Source organism: Meriones unguiculatus, chromosome 3 (genome assembly GCF_030254825.1).
Source record: "Meriones unguiculatus strain TT.TT164.6M chromosome 3, Bangor_MerUng_6.1, whole genome shotgun sequence".
NCBI lineage: Eukaryota > Metazoa > Chordata > Mammalia > Rodentia > Muridae > Meriones > Meriones unguiculatus.
In genome coordinates this window covers 91,598,971-91,619,215 of record NC_083351.1, presented here as the reverse complement: position 1 = coordinate 91,619,215, position 20,245 = coordinate 91,598,971, and the positions used below count along the sequence as shown (strand labels likewise).

The following is a 20,245-nucleotide window of genomic DNA, read 5'->3' as shown; positions in this document are numbered from 1 at the left end:
TTTGAACAGATGAAAGGATAGTGAAAAAGGTGGTACATACATGTAATGAAATACTATTCAGCTATAGAGAAAAATGAAATCATGAAACTTGGAGGTAAATGAAGGGAATTAGAAAATAATATCAAGTGAGGTAATTCATATCCAGAAAGACAAATGCCACATGTTCTCTCTCATCTGTGATTCCTAGCTCAAAGTTTTCAGATGTTACTATGTAACCTGGATACCTGCAGAAACCAGGGAAGTAAACTAAGGTGGGTTTGTCCTCATTCCTACAGCTGATGTCCATCTTGGTAGCTCCTACTGGCTTTAGTAGAGCTAGAGAAGTGCCATTCAGCAGACAGCCTGAGGATGGCAGGAGCAGGAGGACCAGCCAGAAGACAGCCTGAGGATGGCAGGAGCAGGAGGACCAGCCAGAAGACAGCCTGAGGATGGCAGGAGCAGGAGGACCAGCCAGAAGACAGCCTGAGGAGGATGGCAGGAGCAGGAGGACCAGCCAGAAGACAGCCTGAGGATGGCAGGAGCAGGAGGACCAGCCAGAAGACAGCCTGAGGATGGCAGGAGCAGGAGGACCAGCCAGAAGACAGCCTGAGAAGGGCAGGAGCAGGAGGACCAGCCAGAAGGGCGTGGGGGTGAAGAGAGCAGCCCTCCACTTCCAGGATGGAGGGTCTGGAGTCACTGACGTCTCAGTCACAACCAGTTAGCTTTGAGCAATTCTGGAAGCTCCCAGAATATCACTGGTGAGGCCACAGAAACTGTACCTTGGACGGGACTCCCAGTGCTGAGACAGCCTAACAGGCATCAGCTGGCCTTATGATATTGCCTTGTTCATCCTGCTGCCCTTTAGTGCATCCAAATGACTACGCCCCAGCATTTACAGCAGAGCCAAGTCCAGGGAGTGGATCATAAATACAACCAGGTTCCTGGAACTTCCATATGGAGATGTATGTTTGCAGTTCCTGGCAGGCAGCCTGCTGGAGCCAACCCAATCCCAGGGCAGAGGACACTCAGTAACAGAATCAAAATAGGACTGGGAAATTCCAGGAGCCTAGGTCACAGCTCAGCAGGAGACTAGAAATCTTCCACATGGTCTGGGCAAACCCAGGCCTCTCTGGTGCTCCCATAACATCATATCATCAGTCAGTCCATGAGGTGCCAGCATCTTATCTCTAGTCATGTTCATCTAGTTCCAGCCCTCCTCAAGTCTGTATTCCTATAAAATTGATAATCCCTGGCTAAAGGCTTATGTTCTGACCGGCCCAACTCATGAAGTTACTGAGTTTTTTTTCTTCAACTACTATAAAGACTGCCCGATCTGCTCAGGATGAAACAAAAGTGGCAAAGTTACAAAAGCAAAGGAGAATGTTTTTTTGTCTTTTCCTAGAGCCAAGCTCTATGCGTGCGTGCGTGTGTGCGTGTGTGCGTGCGTGCGTGTGTGTGTGTGTGTGTGTGTGTGTGTGTGTGTGTTCCTGCAAGCATAGAACCCATGCAAAGAAGTGAGGTGTAGAGGTGCATGCTTATAATCCCAGGACTGTGGAGGTGGAGACAAGTGACTCCTTGGGGTTTCCGGGATGCCTAGCCTGCTTGGTGAGATCCAGGTCAGTGATGGACCCTGTCTAAAAGTCAAATTAAAAAAAAATAATAATAATCTAAAATGTGGATGATGTACTAGCTGGTTTTGTGCATCAACCTGACAAAAATTAGAGTCAACAGAGAGGAGGGAGCCTCAGTTGTTAAGATGCCTCTATAAGATCCAATTTTAAGGTATTTTCTTAATTACTGATTGATGGGGGAAGACCCAGCTCATTGTGGGTGGTGCCATCTCTGGGCTGGTGGTCATGGGTTCCATAAGAAAGCAGACTGAGCAAGCCAGGGGAAGCAGGCTAGTAAGCAGCACCCCTCCATGGCGTTTTTATCAGTCCTTGCTCCAGTTCCAACCCCTGTCCTGATTTCCTCCAGTCAGGGACTTTGATCTGAAAGTGTAAGTTGAATGAGTAAATCCTCTCCTCCCAACTTGCTTTTTGGTCGTGGTGTTTTCATCACAGCAACAGAAACTCTAACAAAGACAAGTTGGTACCAGGAATGGGTTAGTGCTGTGACAGACAGGACCATGTTTTGGAGAGGATTGTGGAAGGACTTTGGAACTTTGGGTTAGAAAAGTCATTGTTCAATGCTTGGTGAGCTGTCCTGTAGGAAGACAAGAATGTTAAAAGCAACTCGGAAGAAGGAGGCCTAGCCTGTGGAATTCCAGAGGGAAGATTAAAGACTCTATCAGGGCCATTTGCTATTTTGAGAGCAGCTGAGGCTTGGCACTGTGAGAGACCAGGAGAGGCCATTAGTGAAGGTGCAGCCTCAGTGGCAGGTGAAGGCCCAGGACTGAATGGGTCATGCAAAGAAGTTGAGGCTTGTCACCATGAAGAGGGCTTATTGGTGGTGAAAGCACAGTCCAGTTGCAACAACAGACTCCAGCAGTTTCGGAGATGCCAGTACCAGGGACAACCAGCGAGAAAGGCAGCAGCAGTGGAATGGAGCCAGCCAGAACCTAGAAGATAAACTGTGTGTGCAACAGAGGACATGACTGGAGCAAGCCCTTTGGGGGAGCCAGAAGATCATGTATGGATCCCAGACATTGGACATTGAGTTACTTATAATGTTGGGGTTTTGTTTTGCTTGGTTCAGATTGTGCCTGTGTCCTAGATCTTCGCTCTTGAAGAAGATATTTAATTTAATTTTGATTTTTGCAGGAGCTCATAACTGAAAGACCTTGAACTTTTTAAAGAGATTTTTAATTTTTAAAGAGATTAGATATTTTAAAGAGACTGAAATTTTAATGTATTTTATTTTGTAAAGACTGTGAGACTTTTAAAGTTATTTATGTTTTTAAAGTGAGATCTTGGGGATGAATAAGAAAGGAAGGGTTGGGGCTGAGAGATGGCTCAGAGGTTAAGAGCACTGCCTGCTCTTCCAGAGGACCCAGGCTTGATTCCCAGTCATCCACATGGCAGCTCACAACTGTCTCTAACTCCAGTTCCAGGCGATCCGACTCCCTCGCACAGACACATGCGGGCAAAACACCAATGACATAAAATAAAAATAAATAAATTATTTTTTTTGTAAAGAAAGAAAGGGTTGTGGCTTAATAGTGATGTATTCATGTGTGAAGGTGACAAGGGGTCAGTTGTACTGGATGGTTTTGTGTGTCAACTTGACACAAGTTAGAGTCATCAGAGAGGAAGGAGCCTCAGCTGAGAAAATACCTCCATGAGATCTACCTGAAAGGCATTTTCTTGATTAGTGATCAACAGAGGCTTAGCCCATTGTGGGTGGTGCCATTTCTGTGCTGGTGGTCGTGGGTTCTAAAAGAAAGCATGCTGAGCAAGTGAGGGGAAGCAAGCCAGTAAGCAGCACCCCTCCATGGCCTCTGAGTCATCTCTTGCCTCCAGGTTCCAGCCCTGTCCTGATTTCCTCCAGGTATGGACTATGATCTGGAAATGTAAGCTGAAGCCTTTCCTCCCCAGCTTGTTTTTTTGTTTGTTTGTTTTTTGTTTTTTGTTTTTTTGTTTTTTTGTTTTTTGTTTTTGTTTTTTTTTTTTTTTTTTTTTTTTTTTTTTTTTTTTTTTTTTGGTGTTTTGTTCATGGTGTTTTCACTGCTCCAATAGAAACCTTAACTAAGACAAATGGCTCCTGGGGAACCAGGTTGTTTTCTGACCACACAAACATGTACATAAAATCAAAGGAGAACGTGAATGAAAAGAATTTGAGCACGGCAAGGAAGTATCATTGGAGCCAGTCGTGAGCTCCTCACAGAGTAACTGTTCCTTTCTGCTCCTCTTTGGATGCCCTCACACTGGGCTCAATACTTGGCACCTAGATATTCACCTGTGTGGTAGTTTGAATTAAAATGGTCCCAATAGGCACATAAGGAGCAGAACTATTAGGAGGTGTGGCCTTGTTGGAGGAAATGTGTCACTGTAAGTTGGCTCTGAGGTTTCAGATGCTCGTCATGCCCACTGTCACCCCTCCTTCCTGCTGTCTGAGGATCCAGATGTAGAACTCTTAACCCCTCTCCAGCACCATGTCTGCCTGCACTCCACCATGCCTTCTGCCATGATGATAATGGATTAAACCTCTGAACTGTAAGCCAGCCCCAATTATGTGCTTTCCTTTATAAGAGTTGCCATGGTTAAAGCATCTCTTCACAGAAATAAAACCCTAAGACAAATTGTGAAGGATACTGCAGAATAGATGGACCTGTCAGACTTCTCTCTCTCCCAAGAGTTTACTGTCTTAGTTAGGGTTAGTCACTGTTGCTGTGATGAAACACCATGGCCAAAGGAACTCTCAGCACTGTTCATCACCGAAGAAAGTCAGGACGGGAACTCAAACAGGGCAGGAACCTGGAGGCAGGAGCTCATGCAGAGGCCATGGAGGGGTCCTGCTTACTGCCTTGCTTCCCATAGCTAGCCTAGCTCAGTCTGCTTTCTTATAATACCAAGATCACCAGCCCAGGGTGATCTCCCACATCACCCACTACTTAGGAAAAATGTCTACAGGCTTGTGTACTGCCCAGTTCTACAGATGAATTTTCTTAATTGGCGTTCCCCCCTCTCAGACAACTTTAGTTTGTGTCAAGTTGACACAAAACTAGCCAGCTCACTTGTGAATAGAACAACAATAACAATGATGTGTCGGTTCCCTGAAACCGACTATGCTTTCTGATCTTGAAGTGTGGCTAAGGTTATAGATGGGGTGAAGGTAGCTGGTCTGTTGATCTGAAGATACGTGATCATCCTATTTATCTGGATGGGTCTGAGATCATCCCAGGGTTGGTAAGAGGAAATAATAAGTAGAGTTGGGTTGTAGAAAAACTAAAGCATCCACTGTTGTCTGTGACTTGAAGGAAAGAGCCAAGCCCGGGAATGAAGGTGCCGCCAACCAGTCTAGCAAAAGAGAAGTAAGACCTGATTCACACTCCGAACCTTCATGGCAGTAAGAGTACAAATATGTTTGGGATGAGCTTCTGATTTTCAGAAAGTTGTTATGGCAACAAGTTAGAGACAAACTTGGGTCTTTTTCTCAGGTAGGATCTGAGGATCAATGTGGGGACCTGAGGCAGGGGACAGGGACTAGACTGAAACATCAAGATTAGCATGGTGAAAAGCCATTTTGCAGAGGAAGACTTGTTTTGTTTTGTTTTCTACCTGGATTTTTTTTCTCTATGGAATGGATCATGTACCAGACATAAGTGGGATACAAAACTTAGGAGAGCTGGGTATTTCATAAATGTCCAATAAAGGGCATGAGCACTAGCTCCAGTGTTCTCTGGGCTCTTCTCCCAGCTCACTGGCATGGCCTCATTCTTGGGAGTGCTTTCCCTTTCTTAGTAAGCCGCATCTATTTCTGTTTCTAGCCACACATCTCTGGAGCAGTCCTTGAATCAAGGACCCTCTGAATTCGGTCCGCAGCTTGGCACTCCTAAACATGCTTTCCCTGAGACCCTGAACTTTTTCTTTCTTTACACCCATGCCTGAAAGACATAACTTTTTCTCCATCTCCCCTCCTTTGGCAGCTGCTGAGATTTTCTTCTTGCTTGTATTGTCTCTTAAACTTTAATAAAAAATGTCCTCAAGCTGCCTTCTGAGTTCATTTTTAATTATTTTATTAACGAGACCAAGAACCTAAAGGGAACTCCAGTTTTCCTGACAACAGAACCAGTACCCCAGCCTGAACGGTTGCCCACAAACTTGGACAGGCCCTCTTATACTTTCTGTATGCCAACCTCCCTCACCTCAGCAAGATATCCATGCTGATAAGGTAATGGGGTAGCTGTAGCTCCCAAGCTCCCAAGTGGCCCAAGCTGCTGCATGGGGTCCTCACCTCACAGTTGGGTTGCACCTCTTCAGGCAAGACTCAGTTTACCAAGGCCACAAAAAAAATGGAGGCACATTTTCCTGGTTAGTAGAGTTTGTTATATATCCCTGTGTGGCTGGAATTGATCCCTGCCATGTTGCCATATGGAAGGTGAGCTCCGTGGTTTGTTCTCCTGCAGCTGAAATGCAGTAGAGCCAGGCCCCTGCCTCACACAGCACGAAAGAAAGGACCCAAGGGGGACTTGTTCTCTGTGCTAAGACACATCAGCCTGTCCCCTCTGCAGACCCACTCCCCAACCACAATGGTGGCATCTTTCACAATGAGTTCCAGTTCCACCTTTTGTGAGGGCTGCTTCCCATATAGCAAGCTGGCTTGTCTGAGCATGGCTCTCAGGATCACCTGGGATACAGAGATACCTTTCACCCTAGAGCTTAAAGGAACACCACTCCAAGTGTTATCCTAACCTTAGCCATAGATAGATAGAGCAAGGCCACAGAAAAATGCTGATAGAAGGGTGGAATCATGTGGCTGAGGAAGGCTTGGGCACTATGTCCATCTCATAGGTAACAGGCCAGTCACAGCAGCTTCATTTCCAAGCCAACACTTGCCCTGAGAAGTAGTATGTTCCTGCAGCTTGCAGGTCTGTGGTCCAGTCTTTGCTGGACAGGTCTAGCCCATGTTTTTCTCAAGGGCAGGGTCAACTTAAGGGTACCTTGCGTGTAGGTATGGTCATGTAGGCTCAGCCCATGCACCTTTGCTCTGATATCTGGGGCTATTGTTCACCACCTCCTAGATAGTGCTTTGGCAGCCATCCTAATTTCCAAGGCACTCACCAGAGGCTCCAAACAAATCAGCCTGTTTGACAGAGGTTGGTATGCCTCTGCTGTTTTGGGATGCTAATCTGTTGGCATGTCCACCTGTCAGCCACCTGTTGGACATGCCTCTGTCCATCTTCTTTTTACCCAGATACTTCTGTAGCTGTATCAAGAATGTATGCAGAGTAGACTGTTCTGAAGTGGTGGGTACCCAAGCCCTTGCTCTCTGTGGCTAAGAAGGACTCCATATTCTGAGCTCTAGGGGTGCAGGACACACAAGCTTCCATGTCAGCTCCTGAAAGAAGGCATATTCCTCCAAGGTGCTAGCAGAGCCCAGCCTGCTTTATGATGCCCTACACTGAAAGTTTTTCCCTGATAATAGGACCCTACAACATCCCCTTTTTGAAACACGATATGGACATGAAATACACCTTATATAAAGATAGGTGCCTCTTACACCCCTGCTCACCAGGAGCCTTTCTCAATGGCAGAAGGGGTGGACGTAGAGTAGATCTGCATGGGGACAGCAGAAACCTTGATGTTTGCTTTGGATTCTGAGCTGCCCATGGCAAGGATGGCTTCCAGTAAGAGCCACATTTGCACACATGTAAACTGTTCTAACTTAAAATATCAGCACCGAGGACAGCAGCATCTGTCACGATCTCCTTCAAGACAGGGTCTGCTGCACCTGGGCAGTCAATGACACCACAAAGCCACCGGTTGTTGGCTCTGTGGGAACTTGTCAGAAGTAAACATTCTTGTCCAGGGACCCAGCCTTCACAGACCACCATGATTTCACAGCACTGATGAAAGGGGCAGAAAACAGAAGAACAGGAGGGAGATGGGGAGGGGCTTCTCTGAGCATGAAGGAACTAAGGAAAAGAGCCCTTCTGTGTTTCTGGAACCATGGCTGAGCCAGAAGGCTGCTGAGGGCTGGGCAGTGAAGAGTCCCCACAAGAGAACAGATGTGAGTGAATAAGTCATTATCACTTTCGTGAGAGTGGAAACTGACTGTCCACTAGCCTTATCGTATCTTCTTGACAAGCAAAACTTAGACGCTTGAAAAATTAAAGTGACAATATGTATGGTGAGTTAATCATACAGTCAGTACCTCCTCAGCTTGTGGCCACCCCACCACTGTGGCACTGGTTGTGGGCGTGGGATACTGCGTTCTCTAATGATCAGACATCTGTACCTGCGGGTCTCTTCATAGATGGAGTGACTCCAGGACAATATGGGAAGGGGAAGAGATTTCTTGCCTGTCAGGTTCCTCGCCCTGAACTCAGCTGTTAGGGCTGGATTTCTGGAATTAGTAATGTAGAGGCCATTCATAGAAAAGGGATTCTGCAGTCCTGCCACTATGCCAATGGAGCACACTCAGGGATGCCCACATCAACACAGATTTCAGGGGAAGCCATGTCCACATAGACCGTACCCTAGCTTTGCAGGACCTAGCTTTGGCATCACACAGATGCCCAGTGGACAACCTGCAGCTTCCCTGAGCCTATGAACCTTCCACCATACAGAAAGCTAGGAAAGCAATAACCACATGGGCTCAGTAATGGACAGAGTGTAATGAGTGGCACAGGCCTTCTTTTCCACACTGGTCTACCCTGGCTTCACCCCCTCATCAGTTCCTGCTCTCCTGTGGCCTTAGACCACTTTCCAGATGTGTATCCTTCCACCTCCGTCTGCACTGGGACAGTAACTGAGCCAGAGCGACTCCTGGGACCCACAGTGAGGGCAGGAAGGACAGGAGCACACAGGTGACCTGCACCCAGCCTGGATAGAGCTTCTCCTCTCTTGAGGGGAAATGTTCCTGTGGGGACAGAAGAGCATGCTCAGATACATGTCCTGGCAGGGCCACACCACCCGTCTCTAAGTGGAGCCTGGTTGATCCTTAGCTACCACCAACATACATAGTAATTTCACTCCTGCTTCCTGAAACAACACTGAGCACACGGATTCTTGGGGAAATGAAAGAAGTTTGGCCAGGACTTCCTTATCCCAACCCACCCTGAGGGTGGGATGCATCATCCAGAGGCCAGCTATTACTCTGAGTCCCCAGCTTTCTCCTCTGTGACATGGTAACACCACTCACGCAACTTCGGATGTCCCTTATGTGTTTGGGTGGGCAAGTAGAAGGTAATCTAATGAGACAGTTCTCAAGAAAACCTCTTGAGTATATGGCCTACTTTACTGGTCCTTGCTGCTCTGCTGGGGTGGACTTGGGGAGGATTGCCTTCATGATAACAAGAGGCATGGGTGCAGATGAGATTCTGAACTGTGCACATATGCCTCCGAGGACAAGGCAATAGGGTAAAGGCAAGGACTCCCAGCTGGAAGGGACCAGCCTGCTTTGGGAGGCTGAGAGGACTGGATCCATACTGATAGTCATAAGACACCTTCTCTTTACGTATCTCCTCATAAACAGAATATGAGGAGTTTTGTTGCTGTTTGTCCCAAACACGCAGAGACAGAAAATGAGGCCAGATCCCTAAGAAGCAGTCTATTGGGACCTATGATGTTCCTAGAGCAGTGGCCCTCAAACTTCAAATGATGCACCCCTTTAAAGTTCCTCATCTTGTGTTAACTCCCAACCACAAACTTATTTTTGTTGCTATTTTATTTATAACTAATTTTGCTACTGTTATGAATAATAATATAAACATCTGTGTTTCCTAATGGTCCTAGGTGACCCTGTGGAAGGGTTCTTCTATGCCCCACAGGGGTCGGGAACCACAGGTTGGGAACAGCTGCCCTAGAGTTCAGACACTATGGGGTTCACACTCGCTTACCAACCCCTTGCCTTGAATGCCAGCCATTATGTCTACATCCTAATTTCCTAGTGACCTGAAGTGTCAGACTACACTTCCATGTGTAGGCCGCCTAAGCTGTGGCTGGCGCCATGGATGCTGGGTCAAGCCCGAGGAGTCCCCACAGCACTGTGGAAGAACCTACATATTGGGGGTTCCAGGCCTTGTAGCTGGGTGGTCTCTGGGCCAGAAGGACAATGTAGGACAGGAAGATGCTGAACAGCAGCAGAGGGCTCACCACCTTCCATGTCACCTGCCAGTAGAGGTTGGGCCGCCTCCCAGTCATCCATTCAATGTCATCACAGAACCTGCAGAAGACACTGGCTCAGGCTTTCTGATGTGGCCTCCCTGGCCAGCCCATCCTCCAAAGTCAAGAACAGTGGGCACCCTGCCCCCATCCTGGATCTCAGAGTACCATCTCAGAGTGTTCTGGACAGCAGTGGGTACAGCTGCGCCTCAACTCAATTCCTTGCCCTGCCCTGAAGTGGGGTGATGGAAGAGCTCACCGCTTCATGCCATAAACGTAAATGACCCCAACCACCTCCATGAAGGCAAAGATGATCAAATTCAGAGAAGCTGCAAAACTGTCAAAGACCTCCAACCAGTAGCTTCCAGACTGCAGCGTGAAGCAGATGGCTGAGAGGAAACAGATAAGGCAGGCCACCCCTGGGGACAAGGGTGAGCAGGGTGAGAGACAGTGGAGGACCAGAGGCTTCCCTGCCCCTTGCCTTTGGTTCCTTCCTCCCCATCCCTCTCAGTGCTGTGCTAGGCAACAAGGAGGACCTCCTAGGAATGTGACTCAGCTTGCATAAGAATAGGGGAGGGGAAGTCCAGCTCTTCCTCTCCCTTCCCCCATTCCTATCTTCCTTCCCCCTATCCTTTCTTTCTCACTATTGCTCCAGCCTGGGACCATTGAAGCTTCCCAGCCTTTAGAAGTCAGCCTGGCCCAGCCTTCCCCAGGAACATGGTCCCCGAAGCTCTGCTTCCAGGTGGGCTGTCAGACAGCGGGCAGGATGGACAACAGGTCAGGGTAGACAGTGGGACAGGCCCTCCAGCCAATTACTCACCAGTCATGGCCTCTTTGGGTATATCTTTGGGTAAGATCCCCATATCAAACAGTGGTGTAATGACACCCTCCATGTTCCCAAACATGGAGGACAGACCCAGGGTGAACAGCATCCCAAAGAAGAGCACGGACCACACAGAAGCTCCTGGCATGTGCAGGACGGCTTCTGTGAAAACGATGAAGGCCAGGCCTGGGCCTGAGGCACTCTGCAACACAGGGGCTGTGCTGTAGTCATGTACACAGCACACACCTCACATCATGGCACACGCACACCCACATCATGATACGTGTGTATCCATTACCTTCGAATGCTCCACTGTAACACATACAGACAGTGACACATGTACATACACACTGACATGTGTGTACAGCATCATAACGTGTGCAATCCATACCATATGCCTATACAGTGGCATATTTATGCTCCACTATAGCACATTGACACCCTCGCTGTGACACATGTGCACCTGCACCGTACATATGCACCCACACCATGTATACACACATGTATACATGCATACCCCCACTATGACGTGTGGACTCTACACTATGACATGCAAAAGGCTCACACCATGACATAGACACACCTGCGCTGTGATGTGTGCTTTACCCACAGCATCACGTTTATGTTCCCGTCACCCACCATGACGTGTGTCCCACACTCTGTGTCCCATAGAGTGTGGGGCGTGTACACAACCTACACCCTGACCTGTGTACACCCATGCCTCACAGTGTCAGGAGTGCCTCACTGCTCTTATGGGACAGACTCAAGCACACCTCTACGGGGTGGAAAGGAAGTGCTTCTCCTTGAAGAAGGAGTATTGAGCAGCTGAGCAGGGAATCTTTGGCCTTGTGTTCAGGAGCCAGAAGCTACTGCCCTGAGAACCTTCCCCCTGGGCAGCCATGCCTAACCTGGTGCCTGTGGGTCCTCAGCATCCACTGGCCTCTATGACTAGGATTTGGCTACTTTCTCCTGTGTTCTGTATCCCAGGAACCTTGTCATCCTGAAGTCATCCTGTCTGTCAGATACAGATGGACTGAGGTACTTTTCTGTGGGATGTGTCCCCAGCCTTTCACAGCTCAGCATTCTCCTAATGTGGTCCTGGTTTCCTCGGGACAGCCCTCCTGTCCTGTCCCTGTGGATACCTTATCCAGAAAATCTTGCAGATGGCAGGTCTTCAGGGAAAGTCGGGCCACTCTCTCAGCCTGAGTGGCATTCAGGTACATGAGGACAGCAGGGTACTCATCCCTTGAGATGCTAAGCTCTGGAAAGTCGAACTCATTGATGAGGCTCAAGATGTTTCTGCAGGAGCACAATGAGGCTGGTGAGGATGGGACTGGGTGTTCTACAATGGCCAGCAAATATTCCAATGTTCCAGGGAAGTTCTGAAGCAAATAGCACCCAGATGAGAACTCCATCCTTCCTAGACCCTTTGGTGTCTCATGGATAACTGTATCTAGGCAGGTACTGGAAAGGTTATTTCCACCTGTGAGCCAGGCACCTCTTCTGTGGGCAGGAGTGAGGAAAAGGCAGATTCTCACCTCATAAATGAGGGGTCTGGCAGTAAGGGGATGGCGGACCTTGGCATTATCCACTTGATGATGATTTTATGGGCAGGTAAAATAAAAGGGTTATAGGGCAGTTAAGACTTCTACCCAGACTTCTAAGGAAGGTCTGGGAAGCCAGGCAGTGAAATAAGGTCACAGTTTTGGCAGTCAGGGACTGGGAAGGCAGTATGGGAAGCTGAAGGTGAAGTCTAAGCTGCTGTGGACACCTCAAGATACTGGAGATACCAAGAATGTGGAATTTCTGCTAAGGAAAGCTGCAGACAAGTAGAGAGGCCATGTGAGCTAAAACTGATAAGGCCAATGAAACAGGGTTATCAAGGCCTCTTGGAGATCATACCACTACCATGTGTCCTGGGTACCAGACAGAGATGCAGGACTTCACTTGTAGTTTTTGGTTTTGCTGTGATTTTTTTTTTTTCTATTCTCCTGATCCTCCCTTTCGGAACGAGAATGTCCTGTGCCATTGTATCTTGGAAATAGCTTTCTTTCTGATGGCCATAGGCATTGTTCAGTTGCATTGTAGCTTCTTCCCTCTGCTTCACAGCTGTCTCTTCTGTGTCCATTTCTGTCTCACAAAGACATCTATCGTTGCTCTAGGACCATCCTACCACACAATTACCTCATCTCAATTCCTGTCTTATTTCCATCAAAAAGACTCTTTTCTAATCAATTCATTTTTTGAGGTTGCCAGGAACTTTCAGAGGACACTATTCCTATCATTACTCTGAAAAAATAGGGCGTGCCCATGCACTCTGTGCATGTATGGATTCCATTGTGGGCATCTGTGTGGTGACCTTGCCCTGAAGAGCCCCATACAGAACCTATGCTCACCTGTCCAGGCACCTCCCATAGTCATTGGACGCCTTGAACCCCATGATGGAGAAGATGGTAATGGACGCGTACAGGGAGGTCATGCTGTTGACCAGGGCAATGGTCACGGCATCCTTCTCACAGTTGTTCCTGGACACAAGCACATGGCCATCATGGGACTTTCTGGGTCAGAACCAGGCTTCCTATAGGAGGAAATGGGAATAATTCCCTCCTTAGCACTTCTACATCCTGAGATGTGCTCACTCTGCACCTGGAGGATATGGGGGGATGACCTCATGCTGCCAGGACGACTTCAGCCTCTCCCCACATTCCTCCACTACAACCCAGCTCAGAGCCACTGAAGGTCTGGACATTCATGAATGCAGGTTTTTTGAGACTGTCTTCCGCCAGTCGTGGTGGCGTACGCCTGTAATCCCAGCACTTGGGGAGGCAGGTGGATCTCAATGAGTTCAAGGTCAGCCTGGTCTACTAATCCAGGACAAGCAGGGCTACACAGAGAAACTCTGTCTCAAAAAACCTGAGAGAGAGAGAGAGAGAGAGAGAAAGAGAGAGAGAGAGAGACTATCTTCCATATCTTCCAAGGAGAATGCATATAAGTGTACTTTGAGTGAATAAATTCAAGCCAGTAAGCTATCAGAAACACTCAGAGCCTCCTTTGATTCCAGATTACATATATCATTCCCTAAAGGCTAGTAGAGAGGGGCCACTCAGAAACCTCTTCTGTCCCACTGAAAGGTGGATGACCACACAAAGTTGGTTTTTTAGAATTTGTCATAGTATGACCCAGTGGCTTAGCTTGGTGCCACTGCACCCTGGGTGCTGTGTGTAGATTGTGTTTCTGGCTGCAGTTCTGTGCGTGTCAGCATAAGGGCTGTGTCAGGAGACCAACAAGCTTAACACTACATGTGTGCTTTTGTGGTTCCTGTACATGTCATGCACATTTTGGTCAGCATCCTGCCCAATGTGAAAGGCACGTGAATGCTCTCATCAAAAATGCTGTTGCTGGGGCTGGGGAGACAGCCCAGCGGTTAAGAACACTATTCTTGCGAAGGACCAAGTGCATGTCTCCGTACCCACAAACAGCTGTAACTCAAGTTCCAGGAGATCTGACACTCTCTGGCCTCCTCAAGCACCAGGCGCGCAGGCATGCACAGTAGGCAAAAACAGCCTTATACATAAAAAAAATTAATAAAAATAAAAAATAATTTAAAATAAGTCATTAAAAAATGACCCCGGGGTCATAACAGAAAGGAGTTCTTGCACAATTGCCTAATAGCCACTAGTACAGGGATTCTCCTTGACCAAAACCTCACACAAAGGCCACCAAAGAATATTTTCACAAGGACAACTACTAATCCTATCTGATCAACTTCATACTGTTTATTGGTCACTGTGCCAAGATGGCTTGTGAAAAATCCCCCTATTCTTTTAGATCTAACTGTGATCTGCTGTGTCATATGGCACATGCCTTCCCATTGTAGTGCTCTGCTATTGCCAAATGGCTGTCAAGGTTCTTGGAGCATCCTCAGTTGCTTTTTTTATTATACCACTTACCGTCCTGTTCAACCTTGGGTGAGCTGAGTACTCTGGTAGATGCCAGACACTGCCACCAAGGCCCAGCCTGGCAACCTTTAGAAGATAGCCTGCATTGTCTTCAGTAGATATTTAAGACCTCAGGAAGCCTTAAGGAAGCCCCACACAGAATGAAATTCTCAGAGTTCACAGGAGGTTCCCTCATCCAACAGTGCGATTCCAATTTGCTGGGTCTGTCTCTCCAGTTTGCTGGCTCAACACGAGTTGTAAAGGGATCCACACACCCAAATGGGCCATACCTGGGCGGGTTGTAGCTTGCAAAAGCAATATGTCCTCCAAAGGCCAGGGACAGGGAGAAGAAAATCTGGGTGGCTGCATCCAGCCACACTCGTGGATTCTGAAGAATCTTCATCTGGAATGAACGGGGGTGGCCTCACTATGCAGTGGGCAGACTATACCAGTGGGTCCGTCTGGCTATTCCAAAACATTTGGTATGCTCATGATCAGGAGGAAGATGTGACTTATTCCAACATCTCAGAAGTGAGCAGGCCTGGGGGTAGCACCAGACCCAGTTCTGAGATAAGTCTGACGAGCCCCCGGGTCAAGAGCTTGCAAATCCAGGGCTTTCGGTCATTGCCCTCCTAGGCCTGGCATTGAGGTGCCTTCAGGGGCTCTGAGAGTGGGAACTATCACTATACTCTTTCTCTGATGCTGGGGATCCTGGACTAACTCACATGCCTCTTCTGGCTTCCCTCTGCCCCAAGGTCGCCTGTCCATGCTTATGATACCCCCACACTAGGAGTGTGCTGGAGAATTCCCAAGATCTTGGGGTTATCTGTAAGGAGCATAGGCTCTGGGCACAGACCTCCTGAGCCTTGCAGCTCCCTGTTTTGGGGAGCAGGGCATGGAGCAGTACTTGATCCAGATGTGGGACACATGGGCCCACTCAGCCTCTCACTGCACTGTGCAGCATCCTCGTGTCTCCCCACTCAGTTACTTACTTATCCCAGATCAAAGCCTTGCATGCTGCATCTAGAGATGATACCCCTCCTGATTCCCGTGGGACCTTCCCGTGCATTGCCTTGGCAACCCTTACCACAGCATGCCCTGGCCACCATCCCTAGAAGCATAAGGTCTACTTACATTGGGAGTGAACAGGTAGGTCAAACCGTCTGTTGCTCCAGGCAAGGTCAAACCTCTGATGAGGAAGATGGTTAGTACCAGGTAAGGGAACAAGGCTGTAAAGTAGATTGCCTGGGGACAACAAAGCATAAAATGTGGGCAGGCATGTGTCACAAGAAAGCCTTTGTAGGAGCAGCTGAGTAGCTGAGTACAGGGCCCATGTCCCAGTACTCTTCTGAGACCAGGCCAGCAGTGGGTACTTGGGAATGTGGGGTCAGGGCAAGGTCAGGCTCATGATTTGGGATCACAGCCAAACATCACGTGTACCTCCATTTTCACATTAGTACCTCTGTTCTCCGTCTCTGAAAGATAATCACCTCTTTATAGCAGCACTAGACAATGCTTGTGCTGTTAACACTTTAAAAGCAAAAGCAGTGCCAAGCCAGGAGGAAGAAGAGGGAGACAGAAACAGGAAGAGGTTCTTAAAGACACAGGATATTTGGGCTAACTGGCAATGAATAGGGGCAGGATAGTGGCAGCTCTGTAGCCATCCAAGGAGGACAAGGGGGAAGCAACTTCCTAAAGGAAGAGCAACAGAAACAGTGGTTTTGTTGGGACTCACAGAAGACAAACTGATGGAAGAGTTAGTCCCAGTCTCCTGCACTCCTGGTGTGAGTGGTCTAAATACACCAGTAAGGCAAAGAGAAAGTGGTCGGAGTGGGATGAAAGAGACAATAGCACACATTCAACATATGCACACAGAGGAGGGTGGCATGCCGTGTAAACACACAGAAGAAAGCCAATCCCCACCAGATAAAGGTAAGTTCCAGGGCAGACGGGACCAGGAAAAGGAAGCACTGAGTGGCCACAGAGGGGTCAGTTCCAGAAAGCGTCTCTAGCACATGGGTCCTCATGCTCCATGTGAGGTGGTGTGGCTCACCTTCCCTGAACTCTCAATGCCTCTGATGACACACAGGTACACAGTCGCCCAGCAAGCCACCAGGCAGAGGAACAGCTGCCACTGGACAGTGCCTGGGTTGCTGATGTCAGATGTGATATTCAGAGTCCGCCGGTACCAGAAGTAGTTCACAGTGCCACTGCCCTGGCATTCCTGCACAAACCCTGGAGCCAAGAGCGCCATCACTGGCAAGCCCAGGGTTTGGGCTATCCGTGTCACAACCCAAGTATTAGCCAAGAACTACAGGCGCCAGCGTGGCAGGCCCTTCGGAGCCGACCCATCACTCAAGCTGCCCGTAGGCTGTTTTTACTGCCTCCCTTTTGGGCTTAGGAGCCCCTTGTGTGGATGTGTGTGCATGTATGCATATATGTATGTATGTATTATGTATATGGATGTTCATGTATGTGTGAATGTAGTGTGTGAACATGTGTGCATGGAGGGCAAGACATCTAAGAATGTCCATGTTCTTTGAGACACGGTCTTTCATTGGTCTGATATTCACCAATTAGGCTAGGTTGCCTGGCCAGTGAGCCCTCCCCAATACCAGGATTATAAGCATGCATCACAACATACAGCATGAGTTGTGGGAATCAAACTCAGACACTCACACTTGTGAGACATGCGCCTTTCCAACTGACTTATCTCCTCAGGGCCCAGGGGCCCTTTCTTGTTCCTTTTTGGGCTCGAGGCTAAGATGAAGAACTCTGCAGAAGAGTAGGTGCCTCTGTAAACAGGTCTGTCTGGATGGTTCTGGGCTCAGCAGAGGCCAAGAGCAGAGGTGAAGGGCTGGTGTGTGCTTTGTAGCTCCCCCTGCACCTGTCCCAGTGCCACACATGGACCCTCCAAGCCCCGGGTGGGTTCTCACCTGTTCTGTTGAGATCCAGCGGGCATGTGCTCCAAGGCAGCGGGTGCTGGAAGGAGTTGAGGAAGAACCATAGGACCCACAGGAGAACGGTGTTATAATACAGGCTGACCAGGAAGGACACTGAGAAGCAGCCCAGGCCTGCAGATGTGGTAGTACACCTAGGACCATGTACAGAATAAGCGGAACCCTCCCCTTCCACATGGCGTGGCCTGGTGAGGAGGCATACCTACACCACCAAGGTAGGGAGAGATGGTCTTCCACACCCCAATGCTGCCTCTTCGTAGGCGCTGGCCTATGGCAAGCTCAATGTAGAAAAGCGGGATCCCCTCAAAGACCAGGGCGATGAAATAGGGGATGAGGAAGGCCCCTGCAAAGACACAGGGGCCGATAGCTCCAGGATGCCCGCAGCAGTTCAGTGTGGTTAACGAAATAACACATTTAGGTAGTGTTCACAACAGCTTAAATGTACTGCTACGTCCCCAGCATGCATTCTTGGCAACATTACGAGAAAGAGGGGCAGCAGAGGCCTCAGGAGGGACATGCGGGTCCTGCCCAGACTTTAGAGGCTTTGTTGTGCTTTTTTAAAAGAAGTATCTTGTAGGCTGAGCATACAGCCTAGTGGTTAAAGTGTTTGCCTTGCAAGCATGAGGATCTGAGTTCAATTCCCAGGATCCATGTAAAAAGCCTGGCCGTGATCATATGCACACTCGTAATTTCAGCTCTGGGAAGAGAGAGAGAGAGGTAGATCTCTGGGAAGAGAGAGAGAGAGGTAGATCTCTGCAGCCAGTGCCTGCTTGGCAAATTCTAGGTCACTAAGAGATAGTATATCAAAAAATAAGATAGAAGAAACAACTGAGGTTGTCCTCTGGCCTGCACACACACACACACACACACGCACACACACACACATATCCAATATAGTCTACAATGTAGTGTACCTTCCAGGCTGTTAATGGAATTCTGTCTCAGCCTTCCAAATGACATCACTCTGACAGGCCTGTTTTATAAGGAGGAGATTCAAGGCCAAGGTGCCTTGCCCTATCCCAGCCCTGTGAATTGACAGAAGCCCCACTATCCTCTCCTTAGTCCTGTTTATCTGAATTTTAAAAGGCTCGGCACACCACGAATGGTGAAGGAAAGAAGGTGTCACACTTGAGGTAGCACTATCTTATCAGATGGATGGCTCTCTCTGTTCCTCTATCTGCTCTTGGGCCCAGAAGTAGGTCTGCTCTGTCCACACACCCACACACTCCTCCACCCAGCTTTCTCCGTCTTGCTCCTCAGAGCAGCCAGGCCCACAAGCTCACATCCCTGTCTGCTGCTGAGAAAGCAGAATGAGCTCAGAACCATGGACCCCTGAGAACGATGCTCCCCGTGTTTTTGCAATCAAAGGCTGTTCTTTGGACAAGAGCAAATTATAGTTCCCTGCCACACAGGGGCAGGAAAAGCTGGAAAGAGGGCAGGTGTGAAGCAGGCAGCTTACCTCCCCCGTAGGTCTGGCACAGGTAGGGGAACCTCCATATGTTACCCAGCCCCACAGCAAAGCCGATGCAGCTCAGAAGATACTGGAGTTTGTTGTCCCATTTGGGCCTCTCATCCTCCATGTCCACAAGTGGGTCCATCCCCGAAGCCTGTGCCATGCTGAGCAGCCGCCCTGGGTATGACTGGGAGGGGAGGATGTACAGTGGGCCCCTTGCAACACGCTGGTCCGGAAGGCCCTCTGGAATCTCTGCTGGACTGAGGAGGCTGGAGCTCTCAGACCCTCCATTTATTTAAAAGAGCCCAGTTAATTGATAACTGGCATCAAGTTCCTCCCTACTGCAGAGTCCGTCTTCAACACCCGCATCTACCAGCCGACCTGAAATTTTCTGTGCCATGTGATCAGTGAGCAGCAGAGCCTGCCAGCAGCACACTCAAGAGAGGCCAGGCTCCCAGAATGCAAGTTCAGTTGGCCGCTAAAGCCTATTCATTCTGTAACTAAGCCTGTGGTGTAAGTAATACACGCTCGCTTTCCATAGGAGACAGCCCCTAACCTGTTCTCTTCCTCCAGGGTAATTCCTTGAAGCTCACAGTAGTATGTAGACAGGGGTGCTGTGGCCTGAAACATTGTGCCAGGCCACCTACTGCTCTTTCTACATTGCTCACCCCAGTGGCCCCAGAAGCCCCAGCTGCCTGCAATCTTGTCTCATGAAGGTTCTGTGAGTGGACTTTGGACACACAGCCTATATACCTGCTTCCTTTGCCCAGTACAGCCTGGAGTTCTTTGGGTTCTCTTACCGAGAAGTATGTGCTGCCCAGGGTGCACACTGCTATCCAAACCACACCGCAGGCACTGCACAGTTCTGTCGGGCACTCACAGGTGCAGCTTCTGTGAGGAGCTGACCTTGGCTCTGGGTGGATGTTGGACACGGTCTTTAGTTCCCTGGGCCATGAAGTCAGGAGGGGCCTCCACAAGCTAGGTCTTCAAGCATACCTTACTTTTCAGGCATCTGTCTGTGGGTTATTTTGGGCTAGTTCTAAACATCCATGTTTTGAGTAAAACCATACCTGCACCCCCAGGCTGCACCTGCACCAGACACTTGGCACAGCCCAGAAGCCTCTGGCTGTGTATGGCCCACAGCCCTCTATGAACAAGAGTTTTGAGGGGCAGGCACAGGAAGCTTCTTCCTCGTGTGCAGGGACTTGAGGGCTTCTTACCTCCGTCTCTGCACTAGTGACCCCACTGTTGTCTGAAGTGGCTGGGATGGACAGAGTGATGCTTCCATGTCGCTGATGCTCCCAGATTCTGAGACTCCTCCCTTG

General features: G+C 48.9%; 2 protein-coding genes across 6 annotated transcripts in view; one reads left to right on the top strand and one right to left on the bottom strand.

Annotated features, from left to right (window-relative positions):
- Positions 1-3,524, top strand: part of Tert (telomerase reverse transcriptase) — a 35,842-nt gene extending 32,318 nt beyond the window's left edge. For both annotated transcript variants that reach the window (XM_060380358.1, XM_060380357.1), the window contains exon 17: positions 276-3,524. In XM_060380358.1, the coding sequence (XP_060236341.1) occupies positions 276-386 (111 nt within the window). In that variant the 3' untranslated portion in view covers positions 387-3,524. The remainder of the gene's footprint in view (positions 1-275) is intronic.
- Positions 3,525-8,238: 4,714 nt separating this feature from the next.
- On the bottom strand, positions 8,239-19,237 carry Slc6a18 (solute carrier family 6 member 18). Of its 4 annotated transcripts, none has more exons than XM_021631409.2 (12): positions 18,927-19,210; positions 17,670-17,810; positions 17,444-17,581; positions 16,561-16,742; positions 15,642-15,752; positions 14,798-14,910; positions 12,966-13,094; positions 11,712-11,868; positions 10,403-10,493; positions 10,006-10,165; positions 9,645-9,807; positions 8,239-8,502 (listed from the first exon to the last, which is right to left on the bottom strand). In XM_021631409.2, the coding sequence occupies exons 1-12, from the start codon at positions 19,081-19,083 to the stop codon at positions 8,314-8,316; spliced, it is 1,731 nt and encodes a 576-aa protein (XP_021487084.1). In that variant the 5' UTR covers positions 19,084-19,210; the 3' UTR covers positions 8,239-8,313. The 4 variants fall into 4 exon arrangements, with proteins under 4 accessions (XP_021487084.1, XP_021487082.1, XP_021487086.1 ...); XM_021631407.2 differs by lacking the exon at positions 10,403-10,493 and adding an exon at positions 10,567-10,771 and having other exon boundaries at positions 18,927-19,202; XM_021631411.2 differs by lacking the exon at positions 9,645-9,807 and having other exon boundaries at positions 8,337-8,502; positions 18,927-19,237.
- Between the last annotated feature and the right edge of the window lie 1,008 nt (positions 19,238-20,245).